This window comes from Erithacus rubecula, assembly GCF_903797595.1.
Source record: "Erithacus rubecula genome assembly, chromosome: 2".
Lineage (NCBI taxonomy): Eukaryota > Metazoa > Chordata > Aves > Passeriformes > Muscicapidae > Erithacus > Erithacus rubecula.
The window spans coordinates 92,916,028-92,942,302 of NC_136685.1; the positions used below are offsets into that span (position 1 = coordinate 92,916,028).

The 26,275-nt window shown below is 42.9% G+C and overlaps 1 protein-coding gene and 1 long non-coding RNA gene across 4 annotated transcripts in view; one reads left to right on the forward strand and one right to left on the reverse strand.

Annotated features, from left to right (window-relative positions):
• Positions 1 to 5,284, reverse strand: part of WDR26 (WD repeat domain 26) — a 28,101-nt gene extending 22,817 nt beyond the window's left edge. For 2 of the 3 annotated variants that reach the window (XR_013773262.1, XM_079297775.1), the window contains exons 1-3: positions 4,459 to 5,284; positions 2,836 to 2,935; positions 2,660 to 2,716 (exon numbers count right to left, since the gene is read on the reverse strand). Coding sequence is in view for 2 of the 3 variants with exons in the window: in XM_079297775.1 (XP_079153901.1) it covers positions 2,660 to 2,716; positions 2,836 to 2,935; positions 4,459 to 4,820 (519 nt within the window). In the remaining variant the exon portion in view is untranslated. Of the gene's footprint in view, positions 1 to 2,659; positions 2,717 to 2,835; positions 2,936 to 3,179; positions 3,239 to 4,458 lie in introns of those variants that run through there. The other variant, XM_079297776.1, reaches the window with a different exon arrangement.
• An 864-nt stretch (positions 5,285 to 6,148) lies between these two features.
• On the forward strand, positions 6,149 to 26,035 carry LOC306798644. The gene is made up of 3 exons (XR_013773423.1): positions 6,149 to 13,982; positions 21,906 to 21,936; positions 25,833 to 26,035. It is a non-coding gene; the product is annotated as an uncharacterized lncRNA (long non-coding RNA).
• The last annotated feature ends 240 nt before the right edge of the window (positions 26,036 to 26,275 follow it).

The following is a 26,275-nucleotide window of genomic DNA, read 5'->3' on the forward strand; positions in this document are numbered from 1 at the left end:
TTGTATTGCCTGCTGCAGGCTGTATACCTCTGGAATAAGTAAAGAGAACAATTTGAAGGTATTTTCTAGACAACTATAGAAGAATAATCCCAAGTTTCTTCCTAGGTGCAATTAAGTACCCAAGACAGATGCCATCACATGTTTGAGTAGCCCCAAAGTAAGCAGAACCTCAGGGTGGCTTGAAGTTGGTGTTTTCTAACTGTTCCTCAAGGAAAAACATCATGCTTGATTAAATTATCAAGTTTTCCTACAGAATTTCTAAGACAGCTGTATCTTATATGCTGGAAAAATAAACATGACTAATCACATACTGTACAGCACTCAGTTGTGTTGACACAAATAGAAATAGCAAACTGTCCCATGTGCTGCCACACCCTCCTCCCCCCATATCAACACACTGCATCAAAGCTTTAAAAACTGACATCAGCCATGTCACATTTAGTGTTTTCACCTGTAGACCTTAAAGCACTTCGCAGAAATCAGGAAATTAAATGTGAGCAGGATTTTAAAAACACACATGCCTTTCCCCTCACTGACCAGACATTTCAAAAGCAACTATGTATCCTGGTTATTTTGTCCAGGTCATATTAACTACAAGGAAAAAAAAAAAAAAAACCAAAACAAAAAAACAACAAACCCACCCAAACCACAAACCAAAAACAAACCACAAAACACACACCCTACTTAGTTAAATACTCTGTGTCATCTAGATTTTTAGGTACCCATTCTTCTTGTATGCACACATTTCTAAAACATCTAGTCACACAGTGTGAGTCACAACTCAGGAAACTCAATATCCAATTTTCTATTTTTAAAGAGCTACCTGCAGCAGCACCCTGTTTGGACTTTTCCTGATCCAGACATTTATCACCTTCATTAGCTCTGACTTCACTGCAGTGGGGAATACCTACAGAGCACAAAGCATCCCTCCTCACCTGTAATGATCTTTCTCCAGCTTCCCAGCTGCTGACAGCACTGACACCCACCCAAAACCTCAACCATGTGCACAAAAGCTGGACAGGGAGGGAGGAGGAGACTCTGTGCACACAGCAGAACACACACAAGCTCAACTTATCCTTGCAAATAATGCTGTCCTACACGTGTGAGACATTCAAAACTGTTACCTGTTTTAAATTATATCAAGTTTATATAAAGGAGATCAACTTTAAAAGAAAACAGTTAACATTGGTTCAGGTAAAGTTCAGTCTAAAACAAGTATTTTTACTCCACCAAGCTTTACAGAACCAGTTAAGACATCAATACTAAATAATGCTCTTGGAGCCTTTCAGAACAGAAGGAAAACATTCTTTTTTCTCAAACTGAATTCTCAAAAAAGTACAATGTTGATACCTCAATTAAACCTCTTGACTCACTGACATGCAAAACACTTTAATACTACAGACAAACTTTGTAACTTCAGAAACATGAGAAAACATGAGAAAATTTGTTTCAAATGACCATTCATATTCCCATATGGCAATTCCATACTTTCAGGCTGCACCAACTATTGAAAGCTGCACACAATATTCTCAACTCCTTCAGATCTTTGACAAAAGAGAAAGTGAACTACTGGACTAACTAAAGGTGCTAAGCTTTGACCAAATTAATAGAACCAAATGTAAACTTTTGTCAAGTACCCTCTGATGTTTTGCTAAACATCTGTTTTTCCTACTTCATTTCCTGTTCCCTCTTTCTCTCCCTCCCCCACCAGACAGGAAATTGTCTTGACAACAAATGAATCAGCTAGAAGTGGAACTAAGCAGCCATCAGCTGATTCCTCATTGTTTACAGTCACAGAAACTTCAAAAAGCCTTGATACTGTTTGCTTCCTAAGTGACCATAGCTGTTATAACTTCATCTCATTAAAATAAATGCTTAAACACAAGAGAACAAGCTCCTGGAAGAGCCAAGTGATGATTTTTATCTTGAGATCCAAAAATCAAAACAAGAAACACTTTACTCAAAGCAACTGAAATCATAACAACACATATTGTATTTGTCAAGTCACAGGATCCACCAACCTTCTATTTCTAGGTTTATCTTTTTAAAAAAAAAAAAAAAAAAAAAAAAAAAAAAGCAACCCAAAGAGAAAAAGCTCTAAATAAAATCACAAACAGCAATACAAATGCATTTTCTCTCTAAAAGCCATCTGGAAAAGCAACAGTATTGTTCATGGTCTATAGCAGCCTCTATATTCTTGTAATGTGCTATACAATGCCAACTCCACATTAGTACTAGTGCATTTTATTTCTAAACTTCTCTTCCCTCAAGAAAGCCTAACTCCTATAAACAGGATGATTCTAAGAAGCATTTCAAGGTTGAAATTAGTATTCAACATAGGCAGTTTCTACAGAAACTGACCTATTTTAGGACTGTGACAGGATTTATATTTTATCAGTTAGGTATGCTTAATAGAGTGTTAACATTCAGTACACCAAATCTTAGCCTCAATACTTTTGGGCTGCCTATCTCACATTCTACAACAGAATAAAAGAAGTTCAGATTAGTATGATGTTTGAGATAGCATGCAAGCATCTTAAAGTAAAAAAAAAAAAAAGAGAAAACAAGAACTATGGACAATCAACTCCATAGTTAAAGACTACACCACTACAAGTAGTCCAACTATACAGCTCTGAAAGAGTTCAAGTGTGCCTCTTACCACAATTGCATGCGGAGAATGCACTAAGGCCTTAAGTTCATTCAGGTCGTTCTCAGCCTGCAGAAATCAGTATAAGAAAAAAAAAAAAAGTATATAAGGAGGATGAATTTTGAATTGTCTCATAGATACTATAAATTTCAACAGTGGTTAATACAGTCCTATAAGCCCTACGTTACCTTATCCCATTCTCCTTCCATGACATGATTGCGGAATTTGGTAGCTGAAGGATGTTCTAAACGACATCCTGACTCTTGCATGAGGAGATCAACAGTCTGGCTGCAGGAGAGATACAGTGTAAAAAAACCCGACCAGTTTCACCCTCACAAATACACCGCCTGCCATGATAACAGTTTACCATACTTTAAAGTCACTTTAATAAAACAAGAACATGATGACCAGATTCAGATGCTTGTTCGAGATGATCATCTCAGTTGCCTGAGATATGTAAAAAAGCCACCTCTACCTAAGTTGTCAAGGAGCTTGAAAGCTTTGCTGAAGTACCATAAAGTACGTGACTTACCAGCCACCACAAACAGCCAGCCCTGCACAGAAGATAAACTTCATGAAGGAAGATACAGTCTAGAAAGCTATTAGCTACTGGCTGCCATCCCCTGCCCCCTCCCTACCTCCCCCCTACAAGAACAAGGAGAGCTACAACATCTGGCACAGGCCTAATTTTTACTTCTTCATCACTTCTTGAAAGACTGGCTCCTTAAGAAAAAATAAACAAACTCAGGAACCTGTAGCCCTCCCCCTTTTACACTAAAAATAGCTTATTTACTGTGGTGTCTATGAATAGTCACGAGTTGTCTGCTGCTGTAAACTTGCCTCTTGTGTCAGAGGCAATTTATTTTATAGAATATGTTCTTCACAGCTGACCCATTCTGCAGTGTTTTGAAGGTTTCTTTTGTGGCTACATAAGCACTTTGCAGGTCTTCTCTACCCTCCTTCCAAAACATACTGGCTAGCTTTAGCTTTACTCACAAAGTGTTATGATTAAATACTTAACACATCCCCTATTCCACTGGGAAATTATTTTGCCTATTCTGTTTTTAAGAACGGGCCAACATTCTCATTTCTTGTTTACGAGTAAGATTATTAGCAAAAACACGTGTCCAGCACAAATCTAGAGAGGCCTTCACCATTTAGAGGGCCAAAGGTTTCCAGAGCGAAACCAAGCAGGCTGCTTAAGTGGCAGTTTACTTTGTGTCGCTTCCTCCGAGCTGACAAGCCAAATCTTGGAGCTCATCTGCGAAAAGCCGCCCCCCCACGCCCAGCTGCGGGCTCCATTATGTTTACCAGATAACTTCTCCCTCACTAACACATTGGTATTGATCTACCCTTATCGGTGTGCAACTCGACTTCCATATTGCCATCCCTGGCAGGGCAAGCTCCTGTCCTGTCCCTCCGCTAGACACCGGCACGGGCTTGGAAAACACAGCTCCGGCTCCATTTTTCCGGGAGCGGGCCTGCCCCAATGCTCTGCCTGGCAGCCGGGCACTGCTCTCCCCTCGCTGGACACCACCGGGCAGCGATGGGGCGGCTTTGGCCACCAACCCCCCCGCCGGGGCCACCTCGCCGTCCCCTCCTCCCCGCTCCGGGCTGCCCATCCTCCACGGGGACCCCGCGCCGGACCCTCCCCGCGGACGGAGCGGAGGGCGGCGGGGCGGGCGAGCGGGGCTGCCCCGGCCCCGGGGGTCCCTGCGCTCAGGGCGCCGCACAAAAACAAGGAAGGAAGGAAGGAAGGAGCCTGCCCCCCGCCCCGGGCGCGCTGCCCCTCGCCCACCGCGGCCACTTACTTGAGCCCCAGCCCGTGGAGGTGCTGCCCGATCAGCCGGATCACGTCCTCGTCGGACTGCGAGAGCCGCTTCTTCTTCTTCAGGGCGCTGCCGCCGCCGCTGCCCCCCAGCTCGGCGGCGGCCGGGCCGGGCCCCCCGGCGGCGGGCACCCCGTTGTTGACGCCGAGCCCGCCGGGGCTGCCGCCGCCGCCGGGGCCGCCGCTGTTGGCCGAGGGCAGCAGCCCGTTGGCGTGGGCCAGCTGCTCGCCGGCGGCCGTGCCCGCCGAGGCCTCGCCGTTCTGGGCGCCCAGGCAGCCCAGCTCCGGGCCCTGCGGCGGCGGCTGCTGCTGCTGCTGGCCCCCTCCCGCCCCGTTGGCCTGCATGGCGCTGCTGGCGATGCCGCCGCTGCTGCTGCTGCTGCCTCTGAGCGGGGCGGCGGCGGGGGCGAGCCCGGCGGGCACCGAGGGGGACTGGGACGAGGTGAGGCCTGCTCTGCCCGCGGAAGCCCCGGGCTCTCCTGCTCCCTCCACCGCCGCCGCCGGGGAGGCCCGGGCTTTCTTCCGCGGGGGCGGGGAGGCTCCGCCGGTGTCCGAGTCGGAGGAGGAGGAAGCGGAGGCCAGAGTTTCCTCGCCGAGAGCGGCCGTGGTGGGAAGCCGGGGGGGCGAGGAGGGGGAGGCGGCGGGGGCGAGGGGAGGCGGAGCGGGGCCCTGCGCCCGCCGGGGGTCCCGGAGGCAGCGCCGCCGCCCGCTCGGGGCTCCCTCTGGCGATGGCGGCCGCCGCTGCCCTGAGCCCCCGCCCGGCAGCCCCAGGCGCCCGGCCCGCTCCGCTCGCTGCCCGCCGGGTTTGTCTCCTCTCAGCCCAGCTGCACCTAATGGAGTCCGGGCCGGGACGTCACAGGAAATTCCTGCACTGCCCCCTACACACACTTCCGCCGCCCGGGGCCGCGGTGGGCACGGCCCCACGGCTGCCGGGGGGCGGTGGCGGGCCGGCCCGCGGGGGGGACGGGGACGCCCCAACGGCACCGCCCGGGCCGCCGCCCGCCCGCGCGGGGTCCCGCGGCGCTGCGGGGGCCGGGCCGCGGTGCCCGGGGCGTTCCCGGGGGGTTCCCGGGGGTCCCGGGCATGTGCCCGGGGTGTGCCCGCGCCTGGCGGCGCCGGGCTGGCGGACAGGGCACAGGGCAGCAGGTGCGGTGGGCGCCCGCTGCCCCGACGTGTCCCGGTGGGACCGGCTGTCCCTGTGACACCCTGGAGGTGACCGGGTGATTTCCGGCCTCAGGAGTTTCCTGATGCCGTTTGGAGGGGAAAATTAGGTTGGGTGCGCAGGAGAAGTTCTTTGGAGACACTGGCACAGGTTGCCCAGCGAGGTTTGGATGCCCAGCCCTGGAGGTGTCCAAAGCCAGGTTGGACGGGGCTTTGAGCAACCTGGTCTAGTGGAAGGTGTCCCAGCCCATGGCAGGGGTGTTTGGAACAGGATGGGCTTTAAGGTCACTCCATCCCTGATTCTATGATTCTGTGTTTGAGGGTTTTCAAAAAAGCAAAATTCTTAATGAAGTTGCATCCTGGTGTTGCACAGGTTGGTTATGGAAAGGTTTCACACCCGCTGATGGCCTTGTCTTTTGTAGTCTTTGCACGGAAAAAGTGGGGAAATGGCAATTCTGCTGTAGACCTTACAGGGATGTTGAGAGCTGGGGCACATTTGTCAGGACAGGCTGTCAGAAGACAGTGGGAATTGTAAGGGTCCCAGTATCTGCCCCTTGGTTTCTCCCTGCTAACCTTCCTGTGTGGTGGAAGGCAAACTCGAATCCTAAGCCAAGCCTCTGGTCAAGAGTCATGAGATGAGTGAAATCTTGGTCTTTAAAAATAGCATCTTGAAATAATATGTTTTATGTTATTTGATTTAGAGCCTAGAATTTTTATCTTTGGTATGCTCGAACTTTTCTCCAAAACCCAAAGGGAAATAACAAAACTTTTTTTTTTCTTTATTGAAAGCTGAGGTTAATATCTAATTATCTTCCCCTTCAGAAGCTGAGGTTTTAGGAGTACTGGCTTAGGTCAAACTAGCAAGTTTGAACAACAGTGCTTTGTTTTGAATGGAGCTTTGAAAAAGTCCAGCTGAGGGAAACCACAAGACCAGTGGAGAGCTCCATGGAGGGACAAAATGCACAAAAGGAGTGAAACCAGAGAAGGGGATGAGACCTCATGGAGGCCTGGCCAGCTGAAGTAGATATCTTGGCCCTATTTAGAGGCTGCAAAAGATATTTGGCTGATAACAGCCAAAGCACTCTTAGGCTAGAGGGAGAGGTTGGAAAGAGCTTTGTCCCTGACCTCTGCCCAGGTGTGGCTGTAGGGTTAAATTCAACACTGGTCTTCCAGAGAGGAGAATGTTGATTTTGATTTTTTAGCTCACCAGCCATTGCTGGAGAGCACAAGGCTTGTGTTTTAGCCACTTCACTGCTGTATATATTCTCATTGTTGTGTGTTTTCAGCATTCTTGAGTTCTGTCTCGATCTTCCCCAGATGCCATCACTGGATCTGTAATTGAAGGACTTGGGTAAAGATGACAGAAACAGTTACAGAGGGCAGCACAGACCCTGTGAAGGCACCTGAAAGTGAATTTTAAAGATTAAGACTAGGTTTTCAGGAAAGTGAAGTTGCTCATCATTCTTTCCTGCCCTGTGCCTCAGTGTCCAGGGGAAGGGGATGGTAAAACCCCTTCCCACCATCTGCTCCTGCAGTCCTTTGTCACCTATGGCTTTCCTAGTTGTAGAGGTGGTTTTTACTTCTCTTGGGCTTTCCTTAGTCACCAGAAGGGGATTTTGGAAGACAGGTCTGGGGCTGGCACAGTCACAGGAAAAAAGAGAATTGTGAAAGGGGTAATGGCACCATGCTTCGTCGGTTTTTCATCAGCTAAGCCCTGATTTGGATCTGATTCTATTCTGCAGCCAGATGAGAGAGGGCAAATTTAATAATCCAAATAAGTGTGCAGCTTTTTGAGCAATTAGAGAGTCAATTGGTAAATACAAAACATGTCTGACTTGTGACAGATGACTCTTATTATATCAGAAGTGTGAGTTCATCATATTCGGGCATATTTAAAGTTCCCAATAGTAGAGAATTAATGCAACAATTCAGCTATAAAAAAATTACAAACTTATAAACACCCAGAAGAGGAATTTTGAAGAGAAATTTGACAACCTTAAATGTAGTTGTAGTACCAGCCATGTTACTGAAGCAGAGGTGCCATACATAACTGTGCAGGATATGTACAGTTCTGACTCTATTGTAATTCAGACAACTTCCTATTGTGTAGATTCACATCTTTAATAGGAAAAATGTTGCAGAAATACTTCTTATTTATTGTGATAGTTTACAAAACTGGAGAGACCAATCACTCCCTGTCAAAAGCAACCAATGAAATTACCAATGTAGAATATTTTGAACTAATGGTATTTCTTAAATATAAGAAACCTGTCTTTGGACATTCTAGACTAAATAAAAATGCTTGAAAAGCAAGAAACACTTCAACTTTCTATGTCTGGAAAGTCAGAAAAAATCCTTGAATTTATTGTTTATGAGCTGGCTAGAAGTAATAAACTTTGGCTAATTTAGGTTTTGGAGGTTTTTTACTTATTTCCCCCCTCCCCCCACCTTTTTTTTTTTGTTGTTATTTTTTGGGAGGAGGATGGAGCACATAGTCCAGATCTGAATAATAGGAAGGAACTCTCATTAAGGGCCTGGGTTATTTGATAATAACCATGTGAGGCTGCTTCAGCAGAGCTATAATAATACAAAATATTAGAGAAAATCCTCGAGAGATGGATTAGCAGTCAAAGCTGCATGCTGAAGGAAATTAATTGTTTGATTCACTATCAGGTGTGTATACTTTCCCTTTTCTTCTGTACCAAATTTGAGGTTACTGGAAAAAAACCAACCAACAACAAAGAACAAAGAAAGAATAATTTAGAACAGTTGCACTTTCTACAGTATCAGCTAAATAAATGCTTGAACAGGCACCTGGATATGCTTGCAACTTCCAAAAAACAAGATAGGGATGAAAGATAAGCAGCATTTCTAGAAGTCATTCAGCACTTAGTAAGCCAATTATACTGGTCTGAGGTTCCATCACTTCATGCAGAGGAGGATGGTCAGTATTTCTCTAGAGGAGTGGAATATGGGAAGCCAAAACCTGGCTGGAGTTGCAACTGAAGGACATGAAGGGCAACATAAAGAACTTCTACAGGTGAACTGGCAGCAAAAGCAAGACTAGGGAAAATGTGGGCCTGCTGCAGAACTGGATGATCAAACTGGGCCATAAAGGTCAAGGAAGAAGAAGAGAACTCTTTCATCTTGGACTTTGCTGGGAAAAAGCCTTTCCACATCTCCCAAGCTTCTGTGGGTGGTGCAGGGTTTGGGCAGAGGAGGGGAACTACCCACAGAAAGTCCACTCTGTAAACAGGGCATGTACAAGTCCACTGGACCACATGACACTAATTTGAGTGTTAAGGGAGCTGGCCAGTTTTATTTTGTGCTCACACCCTGTGACATTTGAAAGTCCATGGCATTTAAAAGACTGCAGGTGACTGAACAAAGGCTAGTATTACACATTTAAGTTCAGTTCTGTCTGACCCAGTGTCACTGACTTTGGGCTCAGTGAGGACAGGGAAAGCAGGATGCCATTCAAGCTTATCTTTATGAGGGCTTCTGGTGGACTTCCTCAATAACCTTATAACTGAGGAGATGGGGGTGGGGTGGGCAGACTGTGTGTGTGAAAAACTAGCTGTACCCCCAGGCTTGAAGGTTGTGTCTCAATGGTTTGCAGTCTTGACTGATGCCCTGTTAGCAGGGGTCAGGGATCAATACTGGAGCAAGTCTTGTTTGACAAGGTCACTGCACAGGGGGTGGTACAGAGTGCACCCTCAGCAAGTTTTCAGCTGATTTCCTTGCCAAACTGGGGAGATCTGTTGATACACAGGAGGCCACCAGTCAGAGCAGGCTTGCCAAGCTGCAGGAACGAGCCAGGGAGAGCCTTGTGTTGGTCAACACAGACAAGGGCAAAGTCCTGAATGTGAGACAGACTAACCTCATAGGATGCTACAGGCTGAGAACCAGCTGGCTTGGAAGTAGCCCAGCAGAAAAGGACCTGGCCATCCTGGTGGACAAAAGAAGTTCCTCATGGGATTTCAACACCTGCAGGGCTGCATTATCCATATACCCAGCAGGTACAAGCTTTGTGAACAGCACTGGTGAGGCCACACTGTATACACACTGTCCAGTTTGGGAACAGCAGAGGCTGCTGAGGTGGTAGGAGCTGCAGCACATGCTGTGTGAGGAGGTGAATTCTGCCACAGCAGGATCTAATTACAATGTTCACCTTCCCAGAGAGAATTATAGGGAAGATGGCACAAGGCTTCTCTCTGAGATGGTCACTAGCAGGACAAGAAATAGTGAGATGCTGCACTCAGAGATACTCCAATTGTGTGTAAGAAAACAAAAGTTCAAAGTGAGAGTGGTCAAGTAGAACACTTTCCCTGAGTGGCTGTGGATTTTCCATCCTTGGAAACAAAACTAGACAGGAAAATACTTTGAGCAATCTAGTTTATCTTTGAAGATAGCTGTGGAGGGAGCACAAGGTTGAACCAGATATGCAAAATATCTTGCCCAACTTTAATTTTTATGTGATTATAAATATACTTTCTACAAGACTATCCTTGTGTTAGGGGAGGAACAGTATTGGTGACTGGATAATCATCACGACTCAGGGGTTACTGATATCATATCCCAAAGCTTTAGTGCAGCCATCATGTTGCTTTGTAGCTGTGCTTGCCTGGTGCTATTGTTGCAGCCTAATTAAATATTAGGTAATCACACAGTGTCTTCTGTCCACCAAATTCATGTGCATACACTGATGTTGACCTCTGCACTCTCCTGGGTAAGCACAGCGTGGTGTGGTCACAAAAATAAATGTCAGAAAGGGCCGAGGATCCCGTGTGGTACAGAACGTCCTGTTTGACACAGGGTGGGTCATGTTATTACATGGCCAGTGCAATTTCTCATAGGAAGAGCATACATGGAACAGCTTCCCCTGTATTTCTGTTGCCACAGGTGTCTTTCTGGATGTGCAGGATGCAGTGCATTGGGAGAACTCAGACTTCCCTGCAAGGACAGATAAAACATGCATGTGCAAGGGGAGTGCTGACAGATTGGTATTTACTGTGCAGCTTCTCTGAGCAAGAGACAATATTGCATATGCTGTGAATCTGACATGTCAGACTTGCTTTGCATGCAGGGTTTATCTGTCTGGGACTATCCTAGATATCACCTTGCATAATCTATCTGTGTATCCTGTGATGTATAAGGCATCTTCAGGTATATTCAGAAGTTATGTGTAGCCAGGATTTGAAAAGACAGTAGGCCACCATGTCAGTGGATTGCAATGGACAATAACAGCGTGCTTGGATTTTTCTTTTTTTATTCTCCACATCTTGATAGGTGTAAATGTTCACTCTAACACTTATGAAATCCCCTTCTGACCCCTGTGTGCAGCAGGAGCTGGCAGATATTCCACAGAAAAGCCCATCACTGATTTTATTCCCTGGAGGTTTCCAAGCTTGTTGTTTCTTATGGTCTGTGTTCCTTAATATCAGCGTGTCGATTTCATGTCCAGGTCTCAGATGGGTTATTGGTGTTTTTATGTGAGATTAGATTTGTCCTGCTATTATTTTAGTTATTTTACTTTTCCTACTTGAGGGCTGCTCCCCTGCCTTTTATTTTGTGCTGGCTCTCAAGGCAATTGTTATTTCAGGCTTGTTAATTGTGTCTGCCAACTCCCACATGGCTCCCACAGCCTAACCCTGAGTGAGGTGACACGCCACCTTCTATTGCCTATCCTTGGAATTAGGTCCTGTCTCTCCCAGAATGACATGTATACTTGGCCTTTCTCTAAGCAACTGCAATGAGCTCTCACACCTGGAAGTAAACATTCAAGACCAGGCATGCAGACTGTAGTATCTCATATACACTTTGGAATGGGCAGAGGGGAAATTATTATGTAATCACCAGAAGATTACATCTTAACATTAAGTTTGTGAATAGCTCCTTGGAGCCCTGGGATTACTTACTAATTTTTTCCCCTTCTTAATCAGGAATATATGGTTTTCCAAGTCCATGGTTAAAAAAGCAAGTGAACCAGACCCTCCTTACTTTGGGCAAGAGATGAAAGGCTTGTGTCACAAGAGTGTCATTGCACTATTTAAGTCCCCCTTATTTTAAGGGAAATCATTACTTTTTCTTGTAACTGTACTTTTACTTAAAATACTATTTCCTGTACAAACTCCTCCTTCCTTGTTGGTGCATAGCATTTACATCAGAAATAAAGAGCCACAAAATTAGAGAAAAGATTCCTTTGTGTGGCTCCATACATTTCTGTAGTAAAAAGTCTTCACCTCTTCATCTAATGTTTTCTGGTACATCAGCTCTGGCACTTACTCTCAGACTTAAGACCTCAGGAAGTTTCAAATACCTACCCTGGTAAAGAACCCAAGACACCACCACTAGTCCAGCACAAAAATGCTTTTCCTGCATGCTTGAAAAAGGGTGTTGTTGTAGAACTAGACTGGCCTGAGATGCAGGAGTGGGTGAGAGTATTGCATGGTACTGCAGTCTGGTCACTCAGGCTTTCAGGAGGACACTCATGCAAGACGCAAGTTCTGTCTGAGGCTAACATCAGGCAGTAAGCTGTCAAATCCATGTGATCCAATAACCTTTATTTTGATTTATTTTGATTTCCAGATGAGTTTCTTCAGGTCCTTTTCCAAAGGCTCTTAGTATCAGAGTGTCAGTTTTTTGTCTTTGACTAATGTGTTTTGGCCTTTTGTACTAAACCAACATGATTTCTCCAATCGAAAATGTAACATTCATGAAATTTTCTATAATACTTGAGGGTTTTTTGAAGAAGGTACAATCTGTGGAATGTAGGCAGAGATAATTTTTTGCTAAGACATATTTGGAGGAACTAATATACCTTATTTGAATCTGCCTCATAAATAACATTAATAATTTCAAATACATGCAGATGAAACCTTTACGGTTTCATGGCTTTTCTCTTAAAGAAGAGTGCCAAGAGGGTTTCTGAAGCATGGTGTGGTAGGTAGGATTTACTGACATGCATTTGGCTACATTACTCATCACCAGTTGGACTAATGGGCAGGACACCCTAGATATTGTCATTCCTATTTTTATCCAGCAGGACAAGTTGATACAATAGACACAATTACATCTGTAGAATTTCCAAGGTAGTTCCTCATTTTCTATAAATACCAACACCTTCTTTGTCAGTAACTCTGATTTAACAGCACTTCTTCAGAATGCCACATTTGAGAGGGGAGTGTGTCCTGCTGGAAACTGTCAGTGCTGGGAGGCATGGTGGGAAATAGTTCCAGCTGGAAGGAGGAAGGGAAGTTTCCTAAAATTAGCATCAAGGGCTTGGACTTTTAAATATTTCAGTGCATGCATAGACATTACTTCTGTGGGCAGTACTGTTTACTGTTTTTTCACATTTGGAACCTGGTTTTATGAATTATAACAAATCTGTCACCTCAAAATAACTAATTATATTACACACCATGGCCTCTCAAAATGTTACAAATGCATCCTGAAATGAGCTCAAGTTTTCTGTCCTAAAAGACAAAGACTCCTCTCCCTGAAGCTAAAAGAATACCCATGTGTTGTTAGGAGTCTCCTGCCAAAGATTTGCAGTGCCAAAGACACAGCTGAACAGAGCTAATTTCATTTTGCCAGGAGCATTGACAGAAATGCAAAGTAGGTAGCTTGATAAATCTGCTTTGCTGTTATTGTAACAACAGTGTTAGCAGGAAAACCTTGATAGAACTTTCTTTTTGAAAAACACAGTCCATGGCATTAATCTAGCCTGACTTTGTACATCTCTAAGTTAAGTAGTTAGCCCAAGCTATTTTTCTAGGCTTCCTCTGGAGAGGTGAAGGCAGCCACAGAGGTGATTCATCCCAGATCCTTATCATAGGATGGGATGTGCCACTTTCTGATGTCTTGCAGTGACACTGCAGGAGCCTAGCCCAGAGATGTTAGAGTACATCACTAACTTGTAGCTGAGCAGAGTTAAAAGAGGTGAATTCTGGCCTACATTCTACCACTGTGATTGTAAATTTGGAAATCCAGAGAGTGTCATATTGGCTGAGAGATGCCAATGTGCCATGGACAGCCCAGTGAGCTGTGGCAATGCAGCATTTACTCCTGTGTTATGGGAAGCCAGCCTGTGGCTCATGGATTGCAGAGCTGTGCCATCACACCCCTTCTTGGTCACAATGGCTCCTAAACCCAGCTGTGGGAGGAAACCAGCCACACAGGGATGCTCAGGCCAGTATTGACAGAACACCTGAAGAAACAGAAGGTCTCCAAGGATGTTAGCAGGAAGGATCCAAGGATGACCTTTGGGCATTTCTGAGGGTCTAGACCTACCACATCTTATCTTGAAGCTGCTCCCAGAGCTCTCCATCCTCTTGACTCCTCAGGGTATCTGTCTTGTGACTCCTGGGCCCAACTAGAGCCTATGTGCAGTTCATTCGATAGTAAAGGGTAGTCACTGAGGCTTAATTAGTTATAAAAATATATACACTATTAAAATTATTATGGAAATATTATCAGAGGAACAAAAAGCAAGGGGAAAGCTTAAAAACTTTCCTGATTAAATGCAGTAAGCATTCTGTGTATACAGAACTGCCAGCAGCTTCTTCCTTCCCACCATCTCTTATCTTTTGTAAAAATAAAAAAGAAATACAAGTATCCCATCTTGAAAATAAAGCCTTTTTAACAAAACTCTAAAATAGGAACTTTTGTTCACTAAACACATTCATTTTTCATATTAATTTTTGTATTTTATAAGCTCAAGTACCCCATAACACATGCGTGCATGCCTTCTTCAACAGCATTTTGATAGATTTATTTCAACACTGAGAAGGGACTTTAGATAATCTACTTCATTGTTAAAGTTTGACCATGCAGATATCCCAAATTGTCTGGTATAAACACATTATGACTTCCCTGAAATCTTAATGAGTTATTTGATACTAAAACATCCTTAATCTGTCTTCTACACAGAACTAACAAATTACTCTACATCTTACTTTTATAATGTATTAAATGTGTGTGTTTTATCAATATTAACAAAATATTAATAATGAAACACATTGCAAATATTTTGTGAAAAATAAGACCATGCTTCTTCACATATGTTCTGAAGTTTGTTGTAGGAATAGAAATTTTAGCTTTACCCTTCAACACTTTTAATGTTTTTTTATCATTGTACCTATATCACATGAATACATATAAACATTAATTTAAATTATAAATAATTTAATATATGAAACAAAGCCTATGGATACTCAGTCTTGATTTTTTTCAACTAGAAGACAATAAATTGAGGCAGATTCAGATTGTCAGCAACTGCTTCCATGACTAGGCTTTTGAAATGAGTCTTGATGAATAATATTGCACAGTTATTGCACTATCAAGCATTTTCAAGACATAATAAAAATATTAATTTTTTAAAATAAAACTTTCTGGAATGCTCAACCTACTGAATTTTACACTGGACCTTTGTATTCCATAGGGAATAACACAAATGATATTTTAAAAAGGAGCATTTTCAGGGGCAAGGCAATATAAAGCCTCTGAGATGGGGAATTTTTGCTGCTTGGATAAACATAATCAAAAATAGATAGAACAGTAGAAATCATGTCTTCTCTGGTGTACAACCTGTGCTGATTTATGATTTTTGGTTTTTTATCAGTGGATGTCAGACTGATATCAGTCTTCTTATCTCTAGAGATGTTTTTGTTAAGGGTTTTCAAGTTCACCTATAATTTTTATTTGTCATTACATTGGATTTCTCTTTGTCCAGATCAGGCAGAAAATTCTTCTTTCAGTTTTTTCCAATGTTTTCATAGGGAGGAAAGAGGATTGTATTGTTCTGAGTGACACTGGCATGCAAATAAATAACACTGAAACTTGGAAGAGTGTTAATTAAAAATTATTATAACCTGACTGACCTGACTTGGCATCATGGTATCTTGCCAAACTGGCTCTTTATTCTCACGCGTGTCTGATTTGTGTTTGTGGTGTGAAGCTAATGAGCTCATGGAATTGTTTGGCCTAATCCTGCTCTCTTTACACTGCAGAAGTTTTATGTGAGGAAGAACAAGGAAGATCAGAATGAGGTTCACTGGGTATGACTCATTAACCCAAGTAATATTTGGCATAGACTGCTATTTTTATAAATTTAGGTAGATGATATATTTGGCCTGTTCTTTGTTTACCTAAATGAGATTTACATTGTTTTAAGACTGGCTTACACTGGTGTAGGCTCTGCTGGCTTCAGTGCACATTTTCTGTGCCACATAGGGTCCACTAAAACAAATTGGGATGCGTTTAATGATGTAATTAATCAACAACAATGTAACACTCAATTTGCTGTGACTTCTGATCACATTGTAGCTCTGTAAAAGAAGAGCAATTTGGGTGGTTGTGAACAAGAAGGACTGGAATCTGACTTAGAGAGGTCTCTCAGTTAAAAGAGAAGCAGATCTTATCTTTACATCCGTGTGTGCTACATAGACATCAAAAGGCTGTTTCTTAAAGTCTTTGAAGTGAGATAGGTCTAATGATCGTCCTGTTCCTCATTCCCACTCCCAGAGGGACACTGGGCTGTGGGCTGGGGCTGTGGAAGATGCAGGTGTCCCACCTCAGCCCGCCTTCCCAGCCGGCTGCTGCGCTCATTATCCGGGGTGGAGCGCCCTGGTGACACACCTCTGCAGCATCTTGTTTTGGAGTCAGTAGGTAGGAGTGCTGTGCTGAGCTGTGCAGCCATATCCTGCATTTAACTATAGGGTTACAGGAGTAATAAGGTAGGAGGTTCAACCAAAGTTACTCAGGATATGTATCACAGGTGATGCAATTACCAAACACACGCTGTGGGACCCCACTCCATGGCCAGTTCTGTATTCAGTAATTGTCAGTGTGGTTTGGCATGTGACCAGCACATTCTCTATATGATTTATCACTGTCCTTTTTTTGCATCTCCTTTGTTTCATAATTTTTTGTAATATTTCAAGAAGAATTCCTGGAGGTTATTTTCTCTGTTTCCTGAGGTATGCAGCAGTAACCACAATTTGACATTACATTACATTGCATTATTTACAATACATAAATGTAATCTCTTTAACCATTAATGTACCAGTAACCCCAGCAGGCCCAGGCAAAGTGAGCCCTACTTTTGTAGGTATTTAGTTTGAATTTATATATATCCATGCCCTTGCAAACTTACAGTTTAGAAAGAGGAGACAAAAATTGAAAGGTAACATGGACAGAACAGGTTGGATAGGGGCAATTCCCTTGCAGGTTTATTCTTAACATTGTTATCGGTCTTTCAAACTATTGGAAGGGAAGTTACTGATGAGAAGTGACAGGAATGGGAAAGGCAAATAGTGGCCTACAGTAGTGTGAAGGAAAAGAGCAGAAAGAATGGATTTGACTCAGAGAAGCTTTTAGTGACTGACTTCATAGAAATAATACAATAGAAAGTGGAGAAAAAGTCCATGGTCAAATCACATGAGGAGTCAGTCCAAAATTTCCAAATAGGTCGCTGATGTTTGCTGGCAGTTTTTAACTTCAGCTGGAAGAAAAGAGCCTCTTTTCTCCACAAACCAGAATTAATCTGTAATGCTTTTCTCCTCCAACTCAAGTGACTTGTGTTAAGAGGGCAGCTTTCAGACAAGGACCTTGGACCAAGTCCTGTTTGGGTACAGTGGAAGATTTCCAGCTGTATTTTAAAGCGCCATTCACCTCTTGTGTCTGAACTGTTAATTTGCAGTGGGGTCACTCCCAAATTCCACTACTGCTAGGACATTAAGGGTCTAAATAACTGCACCTGCTATGTTAATGAAAGTGTGCAGAAAAGCTCAAGTAATTTAGAAAATTATGTATTGTGTTGGGGTGCCAAGAAGGACAGAAAGGTACAAGTGGCAAAGAGCTGGTCAAAAGAAATGGGATTTCAAATCACTTGCTGAATTATTGCCATGGTGTTAGCAGTGCTGCTAATGCTTTCAGTATTTTACTGTCTATTCAGCTTTGTAATTGAATGTGTTGCAGAGTGGGAGGGCTTTTTGACTAAGTTTATTTTTTAAGAAGTCCTTCTTATTATTTTACTGGCAAGTTTTTAAGATTGTGAGATTTGTTTGAGACCAATCCCTAGCAAGAAAATAGGTCATTAGGCATCTTTGGATCAAAAAATCAGAGGAAAACAGAACTGAAATGGACTTTAACCAATCCATTCCTTGCTCCAGTCAGCAAACATGTATACCAATATGATTCCTGATAAATGTTCGTCTAATCTGTTTTTGAAATCCTTTGCAGCCTCCTCAAGCCATCTATTCAAGTCCTTATTATGCCTACTGTTAAAAGAAGCCATTTCTAATGTCTAATCTAAAACTCCCACCTGCAGTTCACACCCATTACTTTTTATCATGCCATGCTGGGCATGAAGAACAGCTTAATTCTCTTCCTCTCTGCATCCTTCTTTTATATATTAGATAATGCTTGCATTCTTCTGCATGTGCCTTTTTCTGTGCAGCTGGACTTGGATGAATATAGATTAAAGGAAAAAAAAAAAAAAGAAAAAATTCACATTTCTGGCTGAGACAGTCATTTTAGCTGCTCAGGCAGCAAGTGGCTGAAATGGAGGAGTTAGAAAATTCTGGGCAGGGCAGGGTGATTTGCTTAAGGCAATCTGAGGCCCTAAACATAGTGCTTGAGAGAGAGGCTGGTGCCTGCCATGTGTTGCACATCTCTCATGACAGTGCCTGTTTGGCATTTCTGTCTCACCTGCCCATGTCTCAGCCTGCATCCCTCACCCATCACCTGAACTGTGGCCAGGAGCCTGATTTTCAGGGACTAGGTTAGTTCTCTGCTTCCATTTTTAGTTGTCTCCATTTTTTAACTCAGAATCCCTAAGTAAGAAAAAGTAGGGAATGAGAAATGTGGCAGCTGGTAACTGACCCACACTCCTTAATTCAGTCCTTAAAAGTCATATTCCAAGATATCCATATCCATGAAATAGATAAACCTTCCTCCTTCCTTCTTCCCATCTTACAGGTCCTGGCAGAAATCCCCAAAACTCTGTTGTCCAGAATTAACCCAAACATGAATCGCTGACTGCTCTGAGCATCTGCTCCAGACCAATATTCCTTAGCATGGGTACAACAGAGGCTTCCCAAGTGTCCTGCAGACATTCCTAAGCACGTAGGAGCACCAATCCTTTGGCTGTCCACTCTGTCTTCTCCCAAGTGTCCCAGCCATGCCAGCCTTTCCTCATGAATCATTTGGGTCACAGATGTGGTGACACAGTTTCTAAAATAATCAAGTTTACTTGGTGCTTGGTTTACTTGGTGCTGCCCATGCTGTGGAAGCACGGAGCAGCTCTCCAGTTCTCCAGGTGTGAGGCACACACCTTAGTGGGTGAAATCCTCATCTCACTGGGATTTTGTAGGGTGAACAGTGATGTGGCATGAAGTGGTGGTGAAGTGCCACAACCCTGCAAAAGTGTCTTCAGTAAAGGAGGAAGGCCGCTTCAATGGCACAGGCTCACTCACAGGGGAAAACAAAGCCACACGCTCCAGATAATCCGAACAACAAATGAAGGAGAAGGGTCTGTATGGGGTTCCACAGAGCTGATTCATCCCAGTCAAAAGTGAAGGGCCCAAGGACAATGACTGGTGGAGGGTCCAAGTTTAAATATGGGGGACAAGGGGGTGGAACAGAGCATCAGGGCCAATGGGCTGAGGGCCCAGGGGTGGGGCAAAGGATGACAGCCAATAGGATAAAAGGGGTGGGGCACTGCAGCAAAATGGGGCCAATGGGTGATCAGGGAAGGGAGAATGTTCTAGGAACGTACATATAAGGGGAAAAGGGTGGAGAGGCAATGGGCCAACCGGGGATACAGAACTGGGGATATTAACATGAAACTGCAAAGGACTGTGGGGAGGAAGTAGTTCTTAGCCATCTCCTCAGTGTCCTTCCAACAGCTTAGGGCCACTTTCCCCATTGCATAGAGGCTTGTACCAGTTGGGATGATTCCAGGGTTCCCAAAGAACAGTGCTTTGTTACCTTGGGACTGACAACTGAACAAAGACACAGAGCAGTTTGTGTGATTCTAAGCTGTTGTTTGCAAACCTGAGTAGTCACTGAGGTCACATTTTCTCTTCTGTGATGCAGACCATAAACTTACTTTTAAATTAAGAAAACTCACGTTCTTCTGCTAGTTGTGTGATTCCTAGAGCTGAGATCTGAAGCATAAAGCTATAGTGCTATTTTATAATACCAAAATATTTTATATGAATGGGATTCTTACAAAGTGGAGAGGAAATAATTGTTTCTCACGTTACTTAATTTTTGAAAGAGAAAGCCTTTTTCCTCCAGTCCATGAAGTCTAGAATTGCCTCATTCCACTCCAGTGGAGAACTTCACAAATGTGCAGTATGACAAAATCTTACCTGTAGGCTAAATTTGAAAGGTAAATCTCCATTATGCTACTTTGATATTTTCTAAAAGAACACAGTTTGTATTAACTCTGATTTTTAATTTTTTTTTTTTATTTTTTTAATTGAGGGAGCCATTTTCTCATCTTGAAATGGGAGCGGGTATTAACATTACAAGTATAGGAATAGGTGTTATCTCTGATGATATGAATCTCAATTGAAATGAACCTGGAGAAGTCCCCCAAGCATTTTCTGTTGATAACTGTGACACCCAGTGGTTATTTAAAGAAGTATAAAAATGTAGTACAGTAGGATTGCAGTGAATCTAAAGACTGCACAAAATACTGAGGTTTATACAATAAATGTGTGCTTTTAGAGTAGTACTCTTTTCCTAGGTAATGTGTACAGGTACTAAATATAAGCTTTTTTAGGAATTGTGAGGCTTTGTTCCATTAAGTTAATGTTTTGCCCTATTTAAAACACACACACACATACATACATATATTTATACATACATATATTTATGTATTTACTTGTACAAAGCTTTTAAATACATTGTGAGGCTGAGATTATAACTCCAGTGAAACACTGACAAAAAGTAGCTATGAAATATGAAATGGCTTTTATTTCTTGTTGGCTGGCTCAGAAGTCTTGGAGATAAAGGAACCCTGTTTCCTCTCCTTTGTTTGCCACTGACTCATTGTGTGGCTTAGAACAAATTGCTTGTGTGCATGGCTGATAAGTGCTTCAGCCAGTCTGTTCATAAAGGTGCAAGGTGTAATTAGTATTAATCTAGGTGGCATTCACCTCCAACCATTTATGCCAGAGTTAAGAATGATTAAGTTATATGCTGTGTGTAATGCCTCATATTTATATTCCAAAGCATAATATTACTTTATGAGCTGTGTTTTATTACAGAGCACTGAACATGGATTTACTCCCATATACCTGGTAAATGAGAAATTAAACTCTATTGTTTAGGGATCACTGATTATTAAATATTTACTCTTGGTGGCATGTTTAAAATAAAGGAATGCCATCAAAATTCAGAATATCTAATTACAGTGGACCAAACAGCAAGTGCCCATTATAAATAGATTACTATACTATTGTTTGGGAATGTCTCAGGAAACTGCTGAAGCTTTTCCTTGCAGGTAAGAAGAGTTAACACAGCAAAAGGAGCAATGTCAGAAGGCATCCAGTTCTAAGCCTGGAGATTAGACAGAGCTGCAAAGTCACTTGCTGCCTAAGGCTGTCTTGGCTGCATTAGCTGTGGTTGTACTGCATGCCTCAGCAGTGCTCTTCAGCTCCTAGTGTGTGCCTTGTCTTCATCCAGACCTGGGGTGACACCTGTATTCCCACCCTTATTTAGCTCTACCCTACCCAGTCTTCATGCAGGGAAACTGCAGCCAGAAAGGGAGAAATGAGACATTCTGGCAAGTCCAGCAGTATCAGGGTGGGGAGAGAACCAAAACACACATACACAAAAAACGACAAGCTGAATGGCTGTGCTACAGCATCACTTTGCACGAACATCAATATTATCTATTTCACACTGGGTTTTTTTTATTTTTATGAACATCAGTGTTTCATATTTAATAGGATCATATTTAAAAGGTGAAGTATCTAATTGTCTTTAAATCCTTAAATGCTAAGTTCAGGATAAAAATACCTTAAAATAACTGCATATGTTGGAGCTAAACTTGTTTATTATGAAAAAACAGGGTTTGGATGTTATCACTTGTAATTCTGTAACATTTAGTAGTCTTTGTTTCATATTTGCTGCTCCAGTCTTTACAAGGACACAAAGAGATGGAAACAGGAGAGTGAAAATGAAGTAATGCTTGATAAAGTGCACTGTTTACTCTGTTGCTAACAGATTGTCACCCATTGTTGTTAACTGCAGGATGAAGAGTTCTTTTGTCTTCCAGCTTCTGGTAAGAATAAATGTACGTGATAAAATGTTGTTCTAACATAAGAGTATATACTGGTGCTTACTAATATACTAACATATATATATATACACATGGCTCAATCCTGGTTTTCTCTCCAGAAGGATATGGTGAGCAGATCTTTTGCTCTTTAACCTAACCCTGAAATATAGATTTGCAGAAATTTGGTTTTGCTTGGTGTCCCTCCACTGTTTACTCTATACTCAAATGACTTGAATTCTGACTCTGGGTCATTGATGCCTACTTTTGGTTTTTTGAATTATACATAGCTCATTTCAGTCCTTCCACTAGGTTGGCTGGTTGATTGTGTTGGGTTAGCTTTAAAAAATTCGGTTTTATTCCTCAAAGACTGGACAAATCATGTTAGAAACCAGCTTGTCTTCTGCTTTGTTTATAGCATATTTTGCTAGCCAGCATAAACAAAGCCTAGGGCAATTTGCCATCCTATTCTATGCAGGATGTCCAACAAGTGGAGTAAATGCAGTCTTTTGTTTATACTGTGAGCTGAGTTAGGAGTTTTTTGTTTCCCTGTTTTGGATTCTTTATCCTAAAAGTGATTTGTTATCCTATGAAGAGAAATCTACAGCTCAGAGTGTGCAAATCTGCTTTTTTTAGGTAAAAGATATGTAGTAGGTGGAAGAAATGTGTCCCAATACTTGGATTACAGGAAAAAGAGCATGCTGTGAGAAGAAAGAAGTCTGCCATGTATGTTGATATTTACCTTAGTTTCTGCATTGGGAATAGCATGCTTGACATGAGTAGTGATGTGCTTTACCCCTTCCCACACACTGGGGCTTGGCATGCCCTGGAAGAGTCTCCCAGTAATTGTTATTAATTGCTATGATGCTGCACTCCAGTGGCTCAGAAGTGCCTCTGGTGTCTCACTGAAATGGAATGTTTCAGATACAGACACGAATATCATAAAAGACACTTTTCCCAATAAAGCTACACCCCTGCTGATTAGCCAGTGCCCTGAGGTCTTGTGATAATAAGATCTGACTTAAACCTCCACACTCATCCTCTGCACGCCTCCCTTCTGTGTCAAAGCAGCTCTCCCAGCACTCGAGTTCATTTCAGTAGTTAAAATTTGGCTCATTGCTCTCATGAACATTGAGTCTGGCTCTTTGAGAGTGGTGGCTGCTAGACATGCACAGTAATTTATTAATTTCAGTGAGAGAAACAAGGAAAGGGGGAAAAGAAGAGAGCTTAGGAGTGGAAAAAGAGCAGGAAGGTGACTGCAGGAGCAGCCCCAAAGCTTGGTGGTAGCAGGGTGAGCCACAGTGCTCTGTCGGGAGATCAAAACAAGTGGATCCACCCTCATAATCTTCTTCTTGCACAACCCCTGGCATGGCTGTGTGTGGCTGTGTTTCACACTGAAAAGAGGTGAATAGAGGACATTTTGGACAGTCCCTGCAGCCAGATCACTGAGTAAACTGACAAATATAAAGGATATAGTAAGCAAGTTGATTTTGTATCAGGGTGCAACTAATTTAATAGTTACCAGACCAAACTCCTGCCTTATGGTGTTTTGAATTCTGAGGTATGAAAATAAAATGTGTGAAGTACAAAATAAGATTTCTAGATGGTGGGAGTGAGCAAGATTTTATTAAGGATTTTTGTTTAAATACTGCTACAGCAGATGTAATACAGACCATGCTATCTCACTCACAGGAGTTCAAGAGTTAAAAATGACCATTTAAAACTTGTGTGTATAAAGAAGTGTTACAGAAACTGAATAAATTCTCTTCTCTTGAAGTCAAAAAATCTTTTCAGGCACTACAAATGACAGAAATTTCATCTTATTCACCAGAAAGCCTTTCCAGAGCAGTCAGTGACTCACAGATTCAATGTCAGTCTTAAAAGCCTTCCAACCTGAGGAGAATATGAAATGATGAAGTATCCTCTGCTGCACATCTGCTTGAAGTACAGCATAATGCTGTATGAACACTCTTGATTTCAGGAATACAGACACCAGTCTCAAGTCACTGAGCACCTCTGTTGTGGCAAGACAGGACTGTCTTTTTTCTGTGGAGATTTTTTTTTAGTTTGGTTTGTTTTGTTGTTTTCTGGGTTTTTTTCCCATCTTCAAGCATAGATAGACAAGGGAGGAAGTAACTGACTGATTATTTGTGACTACTGAATGAAGGCCCCTTTAAAGAAATGTCTTTGAGCTTAAGCAGACAAAGTCATCACTTGATAGCCTGTTGATTTGCAGTAGGAAATTACTTAGATAGATATTCTTCCTGGAAAAGTCCTGTCTGCCACTCTGCAGCAGCTCAGATAGAGCAGGGTGTTTTGCTTCATCATCACTTACATTGTGTGGTGTTCTTATAGGAGTGCGAAAAACAGGCAAGAGACCAACAGAGAAATTTTTAAAAGCAATATAGTATCTCAGCCATTGATTACAGCAGGATTTCAACCCAGCTGGAAATGTGCTCCATTAGTTTGGACAAGCCATTGCACCCATTGGCACCTCACAGCTGTATTGGATTGAGGACACAAGTTTCATGATTCACTTGGTCTGAGACTGTACTGCTGCCAAAGGGACATTCCTCCCCCTCTTACATCAGACCAGGCACCCACATGACCATACAATAAACTGACCCATCTGAAAACCAGCCCTGGCGGGGGGAAAAGAGGAAGAGATTACTTTTTTAAGCCAGAAGCAAGAACCCAGAAGGTTGCTGGGGCTTATGAAATGGTTGGACTGGCAACAAACAGCTAGGGGGATGGAGAGGTGAGACAGCCACCTCTGAGGCAGTGGGATTCATCAGGTGAGTTCATTTGCAGTCCCTTTAGCACACAGTGTGGCCCAAGAAGGTGTGTCTGGAGAGAGAAGCAGGTTGTGCTGCCACAGCAGCAGTGCTGAGTGTTTTGGAGGGGTTGTACTTCAGGTTGGCTCTGGGCTTGTCCCATGCAGGAGCCTGCTGTACTGGGTGTGCTCCTGGAGCGTGTCTTACACCTCAGTTGATAACACAAACTTGGCAGATGCATCCAGTGTGTACCTGGGGGCACCACTGGTACTTGTGCTTTTTGACACTTTGAGATGCTCCCATCATACGAAAGTATTTAGAGTCTGTTTAAACTCTCCTGTTTGGGGATGAGAGGCAGGAATATAGCAGAGCCAGTGTTGAGCAAGAAAAGAGAGACCACAGAGATTTCATGTGGTTTTACCCCCACAAAAAACGGAGTGTTTTCTGTGGTCCTGGTTTGAAGCAATGGAGATGTGCCAAGGCTGAAGCTCAGCTCTCTGTGTGGTTCCTGTTGGCCATGGTGCACTCGATGTTTTTCCTCCTTGTGATCATTCCCAACACAGAGCTCTGCTCTTCTCGGCTCCTGGGTGCTTCACCAAAGCAGCCTGTGAACTCATACTCTAGTTTAAATGTGCCTTTTTGATCAGCAGCCTTACTTTGCCCTTTGGGGGTGTTTTGTGCAGTTCTGTGTGTTTAATCACTCATATTTTTCATGGGTCACTCTGGTAGTAAAAGACAGCAGGGGGCACCAAATCTGCATAATTCTGTTAAAATTGCAACATCTAGGCCCATGCTCATAAAATTTAAGTTATTATGCATACTTTCAGTTTACCAGTTATTATGCATGCTTTCAGTTTAACATCTGTAATTTTATTCTAGCACTGATATTTTCTAAGATACCTTCTTGCTTCTCAAGAGTTGCAGTGGTGGAAGTTGGGGTTGAATTTCCACAAAAGTATACATTTGGGAAGTAGCAGAGTTTTCTCCTGTCAGTTATTATCCCATTTCCTTCCCTACTTAGAGCTGTGGGCTCCAGAGCTCATGCCCAGGAAGATACTCTCTCTAATACTTATTCAGGAAGCTGTTTGTATTTGCAGAATTGGATTAACTGAAGGCTTTGCTTTTCAGCTCCAAAGTATCCTGATATTGGCATTGTGAAAAGATTTTGTGCTGAAATCAGTGTTGGACTACCTAAGGGACTTCTCAATGGCCATGCAAAATGTTTTCAAGCCTGGAATAAGTGATGTAGCTGCCTCTGTTCTTCTGGAGAAGCTGGAACTCAATAGTCTAACAGGATTTTAAGGAAAAATCCTCTGAAAAATAAAAATGAAACACAAAATATATTCTCTCATGGTTTTTTTGAGTATTGGTTTAAAAGTCATCTGTGAACATGGATCTGATTCAAAATTCTTCCTGAATTGATTGGTTCACACTCATAAAGCAGCTGTGGGTACACTCAAGTAAACACTATTATTTGTTTATACAACAATAAGTATTATTTGTATTTTGGATTAATTGTGTGCTACTAGTAGTGTAACACACTCAAGCCTTGATAAGATGGCCATCATATG